We start from the raw sequence: 16,722 nt of genomic DNA, 5'->3' as shown, positions 1-16,722 counted from the left end.
ATTAAAATCGTTACTTACGTGATTTATAAATAAAAGTTTACATCCCGTTATTACTATCTATCGTTATGTCTAATATTATTATTAGATATTTTAATTATTTGTATTAAATATTATTAATTTGTATTAAATGGACACATTTAACGATAGGACGAATTTTCTCTGAATATCATTGTCTTTTTTATTGTATATGACAAAATATCGAGGCTTTCGGGTCGAAATTGATTGGTATAAAATTTCATGCATTAAATTTGATGAAATTAGAATAGAAATGACTCATAAGCGTTAAGTATGCGTAAGTGTCTTATGCTTACATATGGCCCTTTAAACAATGTGACTTTGTCCTAAGGATTTCTCTCGTAAAATTAATTTCATAAAAATTTGATAAAATAACAAAATAATTAGATATTCCTACTTAAACATCTCACCCTGTATTATAAAATATAGCATAACACAGTAAAAATTTCAATCTAGAAAAGGCATAACACAGACCTGACGTATCCCTCCGGTACAGGCTCGTCCTTCAGCATCCGCATGGAATGATGAAGCCTCTGCTTCTTCGCCTCCGGAGAATTGCTATCAGGTGGAGACAAGGATCTCTTGTTGAGATTAAGATTCGCAGCTAACGAGGCCAAAGGATTTTCATCTCTGGTTGGAGGTAGAAAATTGGTCGGAGGTAAACCTGGAGCAAACATCAGCCCTGGTCCGCCAGTGTACATGCCGCCATGCTGCAGGAAAGGTGGCAGGGCTTGGTTCATCAGGGCTATCTGTTGATTCATAGCAGCCATTACAGCAGGGTTAGGAAAATGGAATCCGTGACTAAGGTCGAGTTCGAAGCTGGTGGGAACCGGGGATTGTTGGACACTGGTTGGCATACTCGGCTGAGACAACTGGCCATTCTCGTTGTTATCCATCACCGAATTGTTTCCATCGTCCCTCGATATCTCACTCGGTTCTCTCTTAACATTGGGAACGTTCTGAACTCCCACATCCGAGCCACATCTCGTTGGCTCGATTTTCACCTCTTTCACTTGGGTCTGTTGGCTAATTTGACCCAGAGTCTGCTGCATCTGACGTTGCATTTGATTCTGGAAATTCTGAATATTCTGAGCCATTTGAGCGTTCTGCGCCATAAAATCGTGCTTCTGCGATAATTGCGCCAGATAGTCGTGTTGCATCTGACTAGGCGCCTGACTGGTTAGATCGTGCTGCTGTTGACTAAGAATGGCGCCTGTAGAATGTTTCGCTATGTGTGCCACCAGTCGGTCCAGTTCGGAGAATGCTTGATTACAGGCGTTACAGTGGTAATGGTTTTTGCGTTTTAATTTGCAGAAAGGCCTGCTACAACTCTGCTCTGGTCCATACAGGGTATGCGGCGACGCTGAAGACGTGGATGGAAGAACCGGCGACTCTGCAATGGAAAAGTTTAGCGTAAATACAGGTGCGAGTTTTGAAAAATGCGGAAGGCGAAAGGCGACGACTGATTTACTATTTACTGATTACTAATCGAACACAATTCAAGGCAAGAAAATTGGTCGTCGAAAGAGACACGAACCTTGGTGCACGGAAGTTCGCATGGATAGCACGACGCCCGGAAGTGCGGGTTCACTCGGCGGTCCACTGACCGGATAATAGGTGCCAGCCGCCCTCACCACTAGCAACAATCAACCAAACAACCAACACTTCAAATATACCTCCCACTATAATTACAACCACCTTGTACAATAGATACATCAAACGCAACAAGAAAATATAATGTACATGAAAACAAAAATAGGAATAAAATAAAGGATAATTGGGAAATGTATTGTAATCCTTTCGAGAGCAGCCTAAATGAATTGAAGGGCTCATAACTAAAACGAGCCTTGTGTATGGTTTATATTCTTCAGGGGAGCAAAAGTACAGTTTATTTTCTTTTAATATTAATATTAATCGATTAATTTTAATTCATCGGTACTGTGCATAAAATGTCCCAGCTGCTACTTCGAGGTATCCGAAGAAACAAAAGTTTTACATCTTAATGTTTAGTTATTATTCCATAACAGTCCGTGTACTACAATTTTATTTAAAACAGCAAAGACACGGGGAACTTCAAAAAAGAAAAAATTCCAGATGAGACACTTTAACACTTTAACTTTAAAGAAAGGATTTTTCATAATATCGAGTCCACTATGTTCTGAGTTCAGCTTCTCACTATTAGAATGCAATATTAGAAAAAAATTGACAATAATCGTCTCTTTACGAGTGGACTGCGAATTTTTATACACATATGGGAAATTTAAAGGTGTACAAATTAAAAATGCATAAAATGCAGATAAGATGCAAGAATATATAAAGTATTCAAAACATGATATCTATCATAATATTCAATAAACAAAACATTTATCTATCCAAATTGCATTTCTTTAATTGGATTAAATAAAAATACGAATTTGCATAAATACTTGCAGTCTAATGATTAGCTTAACAATTTATAGTGACATCGAAAGGATTAAGGAGTGCTGACGTGTGTCGTAATATACGCTGGAGTGCGTGTACGTGCAAAAGACATGCATTGATTGGATAACTGTCTCGGTAAACATCTCAAGTAACTACCAAACAAAACTCATCTATAAAACAGTACTATACAGGTGCACTGGTTCGTGTCCATGTTGAAAGTTACACTTACCGGTGGTCTTATTAACATCCGGGCTGGGGATCTCAGATTCCTTTTCGTCCATAATTGATCTGTTCTCCATGTCGCTGGCCAAGCTTTCCTCAGGTTTCTCGATTAATTCAGCCGGATTCTTTACTTGAATCCTCGGCTTCGTTTCTTGAACCATAGGTTGAATTTGCGTCTGACATTCTTGGTTCGACGAGCATTCAGGTCGATCGTCGTGACTACTGTGCTGTTTCTCGTGCATCGCCATCGTCGAGTATCTGACGAAGGAGTAGCCGCAGTTCGGCCTGGTACAGTGAAAATGCCGATTAACGCGATTACTGTGACAGCCAGCCAGTCGACAATCTACCATCTTATCGAAGAAGGCAAAGCCGGGCGGTATGTCGACGTTATCGTGAAAGTCTTTGCTATGCATGAGTAGCTGGTCGGGTCTATCGGTGGAGAAATGACACCTCAGCTGCGAGCAGTGATGGTGTCTCGTTGATCTGAGAACACAAGCCGGATCTGGGCAACCGTCTGGATTGTAGGTGGAGAATCCTTCTGGTTCGCCAAGACTGTTCGAAGGTGAGATACTTCCTTCTCTCTCTTCGATCATAGGATTGGGTGTCAGACTAGGTGTCTGAGGTTTGGGTAGCTTGAAACTGGTGAAGATCGCTTGTGGAGAGTCGTGAGTATGAGTAGCTGGGTCGCCGCCGGACCAAATTTCGATAACCCTATTTTTTGGAGGCCTGCCTCTCTTCCGCCTGAACATCGCGTCGATATTAGTCAAGTGCGTTAACGTAACATCAGAGGATAGAGCGTGAGAAGAACAAGAGAGATTTAACTGTCGACTATATTCATGAATCTTATAATGTTGCAGTCGACGGAAGGGTTTGTCAGTCGAAAGGATTACTTCGCGACAGTTCTCCCAATTACAATGATAATGTTTCTCTTTATCGGCATACGGACAACTGTCGTCGCAGCCACCTTCCTCGAAGAAGGCATCGGTGATGCGCTCTTGAGTCTCGTGCTCTCTCAAATGTTCCCTGACTTCGCGAGGATCCTTCAGAGCTGTACCACAGCGATCTAATCCGCAGTGATGATGCTCCCTGCCTATGTGACAGGGACAGTCGGCTGTCGCAGGTACCAGATACGCAAGTTCTGTGGCAGTAAGCTGCTGACTTTGTTGTTGCTGCTGATGCTGATGATCCACCGTCACAGTGGAACTTCCACTAGCAGTGACCGTGGTTGTTGGCGCGGTGAGATCCATCGCTAGGTCGCTACCACTCTGAAAGGAATCATCCAAAGAATAATACGACGGCGAGCCTCTATCCTCGTTCGAGCTTTCGCCGTTAAGACTCAAGGAGAGACTCTGCGTGCTGAGATCATCCGGTGGCCATGATCCTGGCGGTCGAATACCGCCAACAGCGTTGATCTGCTTGTACTTTCTGTAAGCCAATTCCGTTTCATGACGCTCGTGTTTTCGTTTATGAGAAAACAGCTGACCGGATGAATGGAGAACGTAGCTGCAATGAGGTCGTATGCAATGGATGTGATTGCAGACGCGTGAGAAACGACATTGCTCGAAGGGACACGCCTCGGACTTCATGAATTTCTTGAACCCGTCGCGGGATAATTGCTCGTCTTTGATGTGGTACGATTTGTGCTTGTCTGTAAGAAGAAGACGGAGAAAGGAACTTATTAAAGAAACCAGCTAAGGACTTTGGGCTAGATCGGTACTAGGTGTATTAGGTGCATTAGGTGTTAGGTAGATCGGAAAGTTCTGTCGTTTTTGATCTTTGAAAGGATAGAAATGAATTGTTTTAGTTGAAATGTCTATCAATCGTTTAATATAATATCTATTGTTAATTCATTTACTGATAATTCATTTACTTCGTTGTTGTAGAATTTGTTATTTTTCTTGTTGATATATTGTCCCCTCGGTCTCGTTTAAAGCATGAAACAATTCTCGTGTTAGAAAGTAGGTCACTGTACACTTTAATTACCTAGGAACTCTGGAACCCTCGGAACGAAGTTGTCATACATACATGTATCAGCAAAATCTGGCGACAAAACTTTTCGATCAGCCTAAACGGTTAACTGTATAGAGATATCGGCAAGCAAACAGAAATCGCTAATATTGTCACGGCAAACACAACGAATAATCTAGGAAAGAGAGGACTATAATTTCTAATTTTAAGGGAGAACTGCGAGTAGTTCTTTACCCATGTCAGCCTTGTTCTTGAAGGTGAACCGGCAACCTGGTCGGCGACAATGGAAGTGCGTGGTCCGCTGGCCAACGAAGGGACAGTGATCGGTAGCACAGCTCTCGGTAGCGCGAAATCTCTGGAAACCTTCTTGTATGATAGCCGAGTCCTTGCGATGGTAGTTGGCGTGCATCTGCACGTCCGATGTCGATATGTAAACTTTATCGCAATTTTCGTGGATACAGTGGTAGTGTGTCTGTTTTCTATTGTGGGGGCAAGCACGACCCGGATGCCTCTCCGAGCAATCATCCGTCGGCGAATACCTCATGAACCCGTGCTGCAAAGATTCGTCCCTCTTTTTGTGCCACTTGAAATGCCTGATCATTTCCTCCTTTTTCACAAAGACCCTACCACTGCAGTCCAGACAGTGAAAATGCTCTCGGCAACCGAGCTCCTTACAATACGAGCTACCGCATTCTTGACCCGACGTGTACCGCCTCACGTATCGGGAGTAATCGATTATCGGTTGTGACACAGAGCTTTTCGAGCTACCGATCAAGGTGTCCGCAACCGGAGACATGCTTTGTCTCAATAATGCTGAAATCAGAAACCAAAGAGACGAGGTGAGGATTACTCTCGGGCTGAGGATTTACGGGATGATGATCAGCAGGATCGAATGTACGGAACTTTTTCTTTTATATTATAGGGAATTTCAGTTTGAACTGGCAAGTTAATTCTTGAATTTTTCGATAGTAGATTCGAGTGGTATCGTCTGCTGTTAATAAAGAATCGGATGGTTGGTAAAGAAGCGTTCTGTAGTTCATGAAGAGCTTCACTGTGCGCGCTTGATTTACCGACCCTATCTGCGACAGCCTAATGTGGTTAGTAAGAAGTAGACTTTGTCATTGACGTAGACGTTTAAAGTGTAATTACACGAAGAAATTGATGGATATTACAGAAAAGAAATTTGTCTTTCATTAAATGTCAGCAGCAATTAACGGTGACATGATTAATATTTAAACGATCAACCGTAACGTTTAAGAAATCATAAATATGTCCATGACTTTTAAAAAACCTTTGGTAATGATACTGTAGTATCTCAGATATGAGTTATAGTATAGCCTTTCAAAACCAAATGGACAGAAGTGAAATAAAAACGAGTTTCGTTGCAGGTCCTACAACTTCAAGTCATTAAATTATCAATTTGCAACAGCTTGTTTATGATTGACTTATCCTAGTTAATCAATTACAGGTCCTTATGGGATACTATAACGTTTTGCCGAATTTTCAATGAATTTCAAAAAATATTATCGATATAGGGATGCAATATGGCATCGTGTAATTCATATTGAGAACTTGCCATTATTAGGAGTCCTGAAGCACGGAGTTACTTTGTACATCAAATATACTTGCCAATTATTTTTAATTGGGTATTTTGATTTCCAAAGCTTGACGACTTTTCTTCCTATTATTTTGAATTTCATTTTCGAGACAAGATTCGCTACATTTTATTCTGAATCGAACTATCAGCGATTTATGATTGCAACACGTCATTGTAGTTTTATCTGACTACCTCCAAAGTAACATAAGTCCATAGACCTTAGGACACCTTTTGATATTTAATTTAAAATACTCTTCGCTATTTGGTAATATAGCAAATAAATTAAAATTTGTTAGAATTTTCCAACAAACGTGAATGTGTTATAGTCGATCTAAAAATATACTAATCGCTATGCCACATCATGTCTACAAGACCAACATACTTCTGAATCTCTAACAAGGTTCTCTAGTTCCATAGCAGTCTCGTCATGACGCGTTAGAAGTTTCCAGGATGTTTGTCGTGTTCATACGGTTTAAGTGACAATAACACGCTCTTCCCAAGAATTTCGCGAATAGCCGCGAAATATATGTATAACCACCAGGAGAATATATGGCAAAGACCCCACCTCTGTTAGCCGGAAACCATGGTCCACGTTCGGCGTGCCCTACCAAAGGCTTGGTTGATTCCAAGAAATTCCTACTTGTCGACTGTGCACGTTTGAATGCGTTCAGAAACGAGTTTAAAAATTGTCGAATATTTCTCTTAGGGGTTCCCCCCATCGGACCCTTTGGTGGGGATAGGTACCAGCGAAGTTTTATGCGCACGTGTGTACGCGAAAGAGAAGAAGGGTTCCCCGTGTGGCAGGGAAACGAAAGAAAAAGGAACAACGAGAAAAGAGACGAAATGGTAAAGGTTGCGAGGGAGAGGCGAACCATTATACATACTTCCCATACTTTCATATTACGTTCTCTCAAATGCACGAAGCTTCTGCATCGATCTCGTTTTTTCGTGAATGAAATCAGCAGCGCACGAAACTACGATTACGGAATCGAAGTCCAGAAAATTTATCCCATAAGAGGATTGCGGAAGAAGAATGCGATAAGTGAGTTACAAAGTTGCCTTTGTATTTGATTTCGGAATTAAGTATGTTCATCTTCAAAATTATCAAAATATTTATGATAATAGTATTAAAATAACTTTGTCAACTAGATTTAAGAGATATTTTGACACACAGACATTTTTCGAGACATTTATTGATCCGAAAGATGGTTTTCGCTGCCAATTATGGTATATTAAAATTCTTCCATGGTCTTCACATTTAACAAATTAAATGAAGAATTCGTGAAACTGTGATTACAGAATTAGGATTCTAAAAGTGGCATCATACTGCGATTTTCTCGCGAATAAGATGAGCATATCCTTCTTTAACGGGGTTAGGCCGAAGACAGCACGTGCTCAAATTACGAAATTTACATTTCGCTCTGGATGCTTAAATTAATTATCCAGTTTAGCTGAACCGGGAACGTTGATGCATATTGTTGCGTAACATTCGGTTTGGACTGTTAATCTATCCTCCGGTGCAGTAATTATGTAACACAGCTGCGTGTTTTGTGTAGCTCGTTAGAGCACCTTCTGACTACTACTAGCCGTCGAGGAAACTCTTATTCGCGCGAATTTGCAGCCAACATCCACCATGTAACTCATTACGTGTGAGAAAGATGCAAATATACGAACGTTGGGGGTCAAGGCTCCTCTTATCGAGTTGCTATTAATTAAGAATAAACGCATAGTATGGCGAGCGCTACCGAGAGTGTCCATGATTCTTCTTTAATATCCGGGAATGTTAGACATTTTGTTGATGTCTAATTATGCGTACCGTGTCGCAGGAAGCGTGCCAAAACGGCTGCTAGGCATCGAAGGGAACCTGGCCTTGGATCTTGTTAAAAGATACAATGATGTATATTCGATCGTAAATTTGATCAAACAATTGAGTATTTGCATTGGGAAATGTTAAACTTGAGAGAAAACCTAATAAAGTAGGCAAATAAAGTAGGCAAAATTGCCTAATAAAGTTGCTTAATAAAGTAGGCAAAAAAATTGATCTTACAAATCTCTTTATCACGGTATAAGATGGTCGAATTTTTTGAATAATCGAACAAGTATAATATATTAAGAATTATTTTGTGAACATCAATATTAAACGGGAACTAAAATTTCTAAATGAACATTGAACAATCTGCATTACTGTCTTTCGTTTATTCTTAAAAAACATTTAAGGATCATTTTTATGATTATGTTGATAATATGAATATGCATAGACATCCGCAGCCTATTTATTTATCATTCTTATCGTTCAATTTTCCAAATACTCAAGGTCATTGATCCTTCTTACAAATATAGAAAAGCCATATTTCGTCAATTCCTGATGTAAAAGTTGCGTTGGAAACTAGTGCCGAAGCGATTAAAAACTGTTTCAGGTTTAAGACGGAAGGGAGTGGCAGTGGCGTTCATACAGCGGGACAAAAATGCTGACAACAGTGCGCAGCGAAATGAAGAATACGAGAAACGTGACGGGACTTAAGGGTCAAATCTTAAAAAATATGAGAAATTCACGGAACGACACGCGCAATCGGGATCCCCCTTTTTCTACCCCTTTGCACGAATATCCAGCAGCTTTCAAAGGCTGAACCCTTTTATTCGTAGTTCTTGAAACTCGTATAGGCTGGAGGGGAGAGGTCGATCCGGCTGTGGATGAAAAACCCCGGGCCCTGATCGGGGAGTTTAAAATTTTCAAAAAGCCCAATCCTGAAAAGAAGGCCCCGTATTTCAGCGCGCAGGCTCTCTCCTCCTTTTTTATCATTTAATCCGCGCGCTGAATAACCCTTTATACGCGTCCCGTGATCTGGTGAGCTGAAAATCCTCGACCCGAGCACGATCTTCAACTAAATCTACGCGACATACCTTCGAACAGGCTTATACGTGGCGGAAATAAACAATTTTTCAAATATTATGACATAAGTTTTATCCTCACAGCCAAGCAAATTTCATTTTTATTTAATTCATCATCAATTATCATGATTATCTTCCCGGTCGATACGTTCCTGGCTTCCGAAACTTTTTGCAACTCACTTCTTTCGTATTACTCATAAACTCTCATTAGCTGTAGTTTTATTATCTATAAATTATCTATAAATAAAATTTGAATTTGTAAAAGAGAGCAGACATTTTTGTAATAAAAAGAATATTTTGTATAGAACATATAATATAAATTATAAAATATTCGAACATTTTTTTTTCTTCATGATAAACATTGCATAACAAATTTGTAGTTTTAATTTGTGGAACGTTTCTATAAAGAAAGAAGGGGGAGGGGGGCGTATTAACATAACCTACAAAATCGCGTGTTTGGATAATGCGTCAAGTGCCCGCTGCGTCGTAGTCCGTTCTGCGTGGCAGCCGCGGAGGGTCCATTGAACCTTTTCCTTCCTTTTTCTCTCTCGAGAGGTCCTAAATACCGACAAAAAAAAATCCCAACGGGCAACCCCCCTCTCGGCTTCTTTACCCCTTTTTCGACGGCCCTCGTCACAACATTGTTTCCGGAAAAACGGCTCCGTTAAAGGAGTAACCGGCCAGATGCGATTTAATGAGCTAGAATAGAGATGCTGCGTCGATTTCACGGACCTCTGGGGAGGAGTGGTGCGGAAACGTGATCGATGGGAATATTTTGACGTTGCACGCCAATATTTCCGAAACTCCGAGAAAGGATCGCGTTAATCTTCCATCGATCTGTGTAGGAAACTTCCATCGATTGTTGAAAAGTGACCTTTTCTTTTCAAAATTATCGATAGGAAGATTCTTTTCGTTTCCACTGTCTCAAAAGGGTACAATATGTTATTCAACCCTAAGAAGAAAGAAGAAGAAAACTTTCGAAGCTCGCCAAAAGTTTCCTCGAACGCTATCAAACAACAATTTAATAAAATGTTGTTACCATCAATGTAATTATCAATAAAAATTCTCTTCTACTGGATAAATAACAAACGAGTTCGTGCTATCTGGTTCTAAAGGGAAGGAAGAAGAAATCTTTCGAAGTTCTTCAAAAGCTCCCTTAGAACAGTTGGTCCCGTCGAAATTATCAATAGGAATGACCTTCCTCCGAGTAAGCGTCAAAAGGGTATAAAAAGTGCTTAGGTCTAAAAAGGAGAGAAAAGAAAATATACCAAGTTGTCTAAAAGTTTCTACGAAAGTACGCAAACCATGGTTTAGCGGAAAGTTGACCCGGAAAGGGTGCAACTAAAATGGCGCAGCGTCTGTATACAGCGCAATCATCAATCCGGTCGCAACCATGAAAATCGTGGCGCCAAGAGGGTCACGCAAAGCAAGCAGACGAAACGGGAAAGTCTCGGACGAAGGTGGAACAGAGGATAGAGATGGAGAATACAGTGAGAGGAAGAGACCAGCGGACACTAAACTATTCTAAGATCCCCTGCGAGAGAGTGTCGCGGACTTATTGTCTCTTAGCGAGCACGGCGGCGTTATTTCTGTCAAAATTACGTTATGGTCGCCATTCTGCTGTCCCGTTTCTCTCGGTGCTATCCGTTTAGCACCTTCTTTCATGCTATACCAGCTCGTCCCTTCTTCTTCTGCTGCTTTCGAATCTTCTTCGTTGTTGGAAATCAAGTTTCGTTCGCGACCAGAATAAACGGCGGTTACACGCTGCCATTATAATTAACGCGATTCCTACTTTAGGGAAGAGACAGCAGCGCGGCACTTTCCAGAGGACTGGCGAGATTCTTGGACACGCTCCCTTTCCAACCGGCAATTTACGAGCTTCCCTTCATGTTCTGCCGATAGAATTATTCCCGCCTTTGTCTACTCGTTCCTCCTAATTATTACTAGCGAGCTGTACCGCGAGATTTATAGACAGTATTTATAGATCTGGGCGTTCTGATATCCGTGGATTCGCCAATCTTACAGGCTACGTAGATCGTGTGCGTTCATCCTCGAATATCATATATATTTTCTTCAGAGGCAACTTGAAAGCTTGATTGGTTAGAAATAAATCAGCCGCCTGTCAAAATTCCTCTATCTATCATCTGATTTGCTCATATATGTGGATACGAACAGAAGCGCATGATTTTCTAGAATTAGACTATGATTACAGCGGATGAGTGTTCTGGCTGTCATTCTGATGAACTCAATACGTCGAAGCAACTAAATATGCATATAGATTCTTACGAGTGTATGCACATCCGCCTTCAGATGTTTCATTCGTTGTTCAAAGTAATGGTAGTTAGTAGTACGTAGTACTAGTTAGTAGTAATAGTTAGTAGTAATAGTTATGTGTATGCATGTAACAATCATTAATGCTCTGAAAATGGAATTACTCGTTCGCCTGCTTGTCGAAATCCCTCCCTTCGTCCTCCAATCAATTCACAGTACGAACAGAAGCGCATAACTTCCAACGATTAAGGCGCAGTCACAGACTATACATATTGCTCCATTCTACAAAATTTTACGAGGCGTTAGAATTCGTGCTGCGATCGCTGGCGCTCAGAAAACAAAGTTATCCAACGTCTGCGTGTCAAAATTCTTGCTCGCATTCTCCAACCTGTTCACGGTATGAACAGAGGCGCGTGATTTCCAAGAATCAGAGCGTAAGGGACTCGTTACCTCGTTCGACGAAATTCTTCCCTTTCGTCGAGGTGTTGAAATTCGCGTAACAATCGTCGATGCTCCGAAAACGAGATTATTCATCAACGGCGATTATTAAGCGACTCGTGAGGCTTTCGTGAGGCGCAGCGTGCGTGAACGAACGCGCGCGCGTACAAACGGTCGTTAAAGCAATCGAGCCACGTGCTACGCGGCTCTCTCTTTTTTTCTCTCCCTGGTTCTCTCTTCCTCCCTCGGCGTGGCCGTTTCTAAAGGCACATTCATTAATGTCGCGTATAGCTGGTATCGTTTTACCCCTCCGGCGAGGCGCGGAATTTTTTTCCTCCATCTCTCCTTCTCCTTTCTTTTTTCATTTTAATCTAGCCTGCCTGCCCTCGGACGTATGGATTTTTCGGGCCACTGTTACGGACATACTACTTAGTGTCAACCGACCACCCCTCTTTCCGTACTCCTTTCTACGCGGCGCCCCCTTCTTTTCACGGAGTCGTGGGTCGACCAACCCCTTCCTCTCTTTCTCGCTCTACTGTTACTTATGGCGGCCGCGTTAAATTTAACGAGGGGAAACCTCTCCGTGGAATATTGGAGAACAATGATTTCCGAAATTATTGACCGAGCGGTCCGGTCGACTCGAGTTGGTTTTTTTCTTCAAAGCACACACACACACGCAACTGCGATATGGAAATACTTCTTAACGCTGATTCAAGTGCACTGGACTGTGTATGAATTATGAAACATCGAGGACTTTCAGTTTAATCCCTGTGCAGGCAATCAATGCTACACGGTCGTCCAACAAGTGCACGAGTGTGCATGGCTAAACGCAATATCCAAGAATATGTAAAATATGCAAAGTACAATGCTCGTTACAATATTTGATAAGTGAGACAAATCTTTGCCTATGTCACACTTAATTATCTTCAGAAAACACTTGCATAAATCTCTAAAGTTAGTCACGCACTCGCTGATTACTAAAGATCAAATTTATACGATATATCATCACTAGAAAATATCGAAGTTGTTGAAAGATATGAATAGCTTTAGATCTTCATGTATTTAATTAAATCAAGAGTCGTATTTCTTACGTTTAAAATTCAGTAAATTAGAAGAAAAATCCATGGTTTATATTATACATTGTAAAAAGAAACGGAGAGTACATCTATCAAACTACGCGTACCTATTAGCGCGATATTCGAAGGGGTTCGTCACGCGCCCCTGGCGTTTAAAAATCCTGGCAAAGGATAAAGATTTTTCGTTTCAAAGGAAAGGCCACCCTTTTGCCGGTGTTTCCAGCGTTGCGAGGGTAAATTGAGTTCGAGCGAAAACACGCGTACTACTTATCGTCGCGACCCCCGAATTCACCCCCGGTTTCTACGCCGCCGCCCCAATCCGACTCTTACGTGGGACGCGCGTAAACTTTTCACGAAGGGTGAAGAGAGCGCGCGCGTAATATCGGCCATTCACGTGTGAGCGTATCCTCCTACCCCTTAGCACATATACACGCACACCCTGTCCCCCACCCTAGCTGCCAAAAATAAACAGAATCGAACCCTTTCTACAAATTCAAATAGCCAGAGGAGGGTGCCCTGTCTCCTCGCGCACCCCATTTGCTCGACTTTCGAAAAACTCGGCCTAGGAACCACGTAAAAAGAAGGATAAAGACGAGGAAAGAAAATAGCCACGGATCGACGATCCGCTGTCAAAACACGAAATCCGATGCCCGATCGTTCGCCATCACCCCGATTTTTCATTCAACAAATTTCCCAAAGCGGCAATAGGAAAGGGGTGACGAAATGGATCGGTAATAAAATAGTATCCGCGGTGAAATATCGAGCGATCGATTGAACGCTGTTTACGGAAACACGATAGCGTTGAACCGAGTCAATTTTCCAGGGGTGATGACGTAAATGATTAATCAGCTTTGGGGTAATTGGGGGAAGAGGCTGCGAATGAATACGTTTGTTTTTCTTTTCTTTTTTTTTTTTTTTTTTTTTATCGCTGTTCTAAGTTTTAAGAGCAGTTTCTTGAGATACAATCCTTTCCCATAATATTGCTAAATATAATCTAACTTGTATACGAAGATATCATATTTTACCTGCTGTCTCGTAAACGAGTAATTTGTTTTTATTCCACATGATAATGTAGTTATATCAAAATTAACAAAGGCTAGAAATATTTATATTATAAAATTCTAATTATATCTTCTAGCTTCTGCCAAAGATACATATTGGCGATTCACAGATGAAGGGCCAGGATTTCAGAGCCCTGGTTTTCCAAGAAAACTTTAAGAAACCATTATTATCTTTGATTAAATCGCAGAATCTCAGCGACGACACGCGAAACAGGGAAGTCAGGGGCAACATCCGAGTTGTCGGACTAATAGAATTACTTGAGATAATTGGGAGAATTAGTTAACGCAGCGGACCAAACGAGTTCCAGATTGGCTAAGCAACCGTCACGATGGAATTGCGAAATTATCTTTAAAGAAACACGTCCTTCCTGGTGAAGGAATTTAGTTTCACCGCGTTGAAAATAACTTCGCCCGTTCGATTATATTGCTGCTGGCTCGAAACGAAGATTCATGACAAATTATTAGAGCGTGTGCTCCAAAGTTCCACAAAGTCCCATAACGCGCATTGATTTACGAGATCGCGTGTCCGATAACTTTCGAATATTCCCCGAGAGCGAGTGGCTGTTAGCCTTAACAAGGCAGTTCGACGAGTGCGTAACGAGCGAGGACTATTATTAAGTGCACCGCCACGCTCTATCGATGCCCGGTGGCGTTTCTGTCTCCGTTCCGAGCCACGACAGACTGGATCTACCCTTCCTCTGATCACCTCCTTCCGGAAAAACCTCATATTTTTAACCCTTTAAAGAGCCTCACCTCTTTCAACGACCAATGAATCAATTATTTACATCGCAGAACTCTTTCCTTTCATCTTGTCAATTAATAACATAATTTATAACGCTGCTAATATCTAGGACGAAATTAATAACCACTCGAAACTTAAGAAAGAGAAATTTAATTTAATTTTGCGTAATTATTTACGACTGGACGGTGAATTATTTTCAGAAAAATATGAATTTGTATAAATATCAGCGACATCAACATTTCACCAATATAATAACAGCTGCATCCTGCAGAAGACCCATTTGCGAATGAATAGACACAAAGAAAGAGGCGACTATTTTTCGGAAATTAGATTTTAATCTGAAGGAATTACTCTAGAATCTATAGAGCTCTCAAGGGCAAAGTGTAACTATGATGTCTGAATAGCGAAGATATAGAGAATATTCGTGCATCAATGTGGATGAAGGGTGGCTGCGAGCGTAGATATATAGGAAGGGTGGTCGAGGGTTCTCGAGGGTGAACAGTGGTAAGAGAGAATTTTCAAAGAGCGCAGCGAATGTCTAACGAATTTTAAAGTGCGAATAAAGAGCGAGTACTCGAAGAATTTGGCCAAGTATGTGTTTCTTACGACGTATTCAAGTACGTGTCCATACGACGAATTTTCGTTTCTTGCAAAATAATGATAAATATTACGATTGATTTTGATAGGAGTTTGATTCGCGAGCTCTTTGATCGTGGAGTTATTAAGTGAAATATGGAGTCGGGGAATTGATCCGACGACGGGCAAGCGTGGGAAAGCGAAATTGAAATTGGGGCTCTCGTTGACCTCTTCATTGCTCGGACTCGGTCTTCTTTCTTCTCGCTTTTTAACTCGATCTTCTTAACTCTTTAATTCATAATAAGTCGTTTCCTTCGACTTGCACTCCATTCATTGCATTCGAATGTTTCTGCTCCTGCTATAAAATATTCCGTCTGATTGTTACAAGTCAAAATCATTCGAACGATAACTCGATGACAATGGAATCTAAATATCCTTCCCTCTTCAACCTTTCACTTGTGCTTCATACGTGGCATAATTTAACAATATGTATATACAACAATAAAACATTTCTGTTCTTATTGAAAACGTTTCTCTTAATTGTTGAAGACTTAAAAGCTCTTGAAAGCTATTTTCTTTAAATGGACAACTCGATGACAATCGGACTTTCTTAATTGATTTCAATTCCTTCAATTTGTGAGTTCTATGCATTATAAGAATTCTAATAGTATTATCAAATCTTTTTACTCTCAGAATGTTCCTCTGCAATGTTAAACATTTAAATGATTCAAGACATTTCGCTTTAGACCTAAATCTTCTTAACTCTTTTCTGCTTAATGAATCATTTCCTTCGACTAGTGCTTCATATATGTAGATATGACAGGAAATCTAACAACGTTGCCTGATATTTCTGCTCAAATTAAAAATATTCCTTCTAATTGTTGAAAACATAAATGATTCCAAATATCTTTCCCTTAGATGCGACAATTCGTTGACGATAGGGTTCAGAGATTCGAGGCGTTTCTTTCTTCTTTCCCTTTTTTTCAACGATACAAATGCTACCCCGCCAGAGTGCCTTGTCCGTTCGGTTCGTCGATCGGCTATTTTTCAACCAGCCATTGGCAGCCCGGACGATTTCGAAAGACCGAGGGTCGGCGTCGGGGTAATTAAATTTAGAATATTTTTTAAATTTCTCCGATTCCACTCGAATGATTTGGCACGTGGTCGCTCTCTTGTCTCCGCCTCGTATAGAGAAGAAGAAGAAGAAAGAAGCAGTGAAACCATCAACGGATGGAGGGGAAAAAGCGCGAAGGGAAAACAGAGGATCGATTCTTCGCGAACCTCTTGCAAAACCTTGTTGAGTGCTGACAGTAGCGTAACCATCGATTTTGCAAACGGAATTTTCCCTAAACGAAACACCTGAACTACTTGCGCAATATCAAACCAACGAGCTAATAAAAGAATCATCTCACGCGACTTTGCGAATGACTCACTAACACCTACACG

At 41.0% G+C, this 16,722-nt stretch overlaps 1 protein-coding gene across 4 annotated transcripts in view; it reads right to left on the bottom strand.

Moving 5' to 3' along the window:
* The window catches only part of LOC100652294, a 122,668-nt gene that overhangs the window by 4,737 nt on the left and 101,209 nt on the right, over positions 1 to 16,722 (bottom strand). For 2 of the 4 annotated variants that reach the window (XM_012316134.3, XM_012316133.2), the window contains 4 exons: positions 4,861 to 5,439; positions 2,666 to 4,306; positions 1,553 to 1,651; positions 490 to 1,408 (listed from right to left, as the gene is read on the bottom strand). In XM_012316134.3, the coding sequence (XP_012171524.1) occupies positions 490 to 1,408; positions 1,553 to 1,651; positions 2,666 to 4,306; positions 4,861 to 5,439 (3,238 nt within the window). The remainder of the gene's footprint in view (positions 1 to 489; positions 1,409 to 1,552; positions 1,652 to 2,665; positions 4,307 to 4,860; positions 5,440 to 16,722) is intronic. The other 2 variants (XM_020866448.2, XM_012316135.2) reach the window with 2 other exon arrangements.

Source organism: Bombus terrestris, chromosome 14 (genome assembly GCF_910591885.1).
Source record: "Bombus terrestris chromosome 14, iyBomTerr1.2, whole genome shotgun sequence".
In the NCBI taxonomy this organism is placed as follows: Eukaryota; Metazoa; Arthropoda; class Insecta; order Hymenoptera; family Apidae; genus Bombus; species Bombus terrestris.
This window is presented reverse-complemented; position numbering and strand designations above follow the sequence as displayed.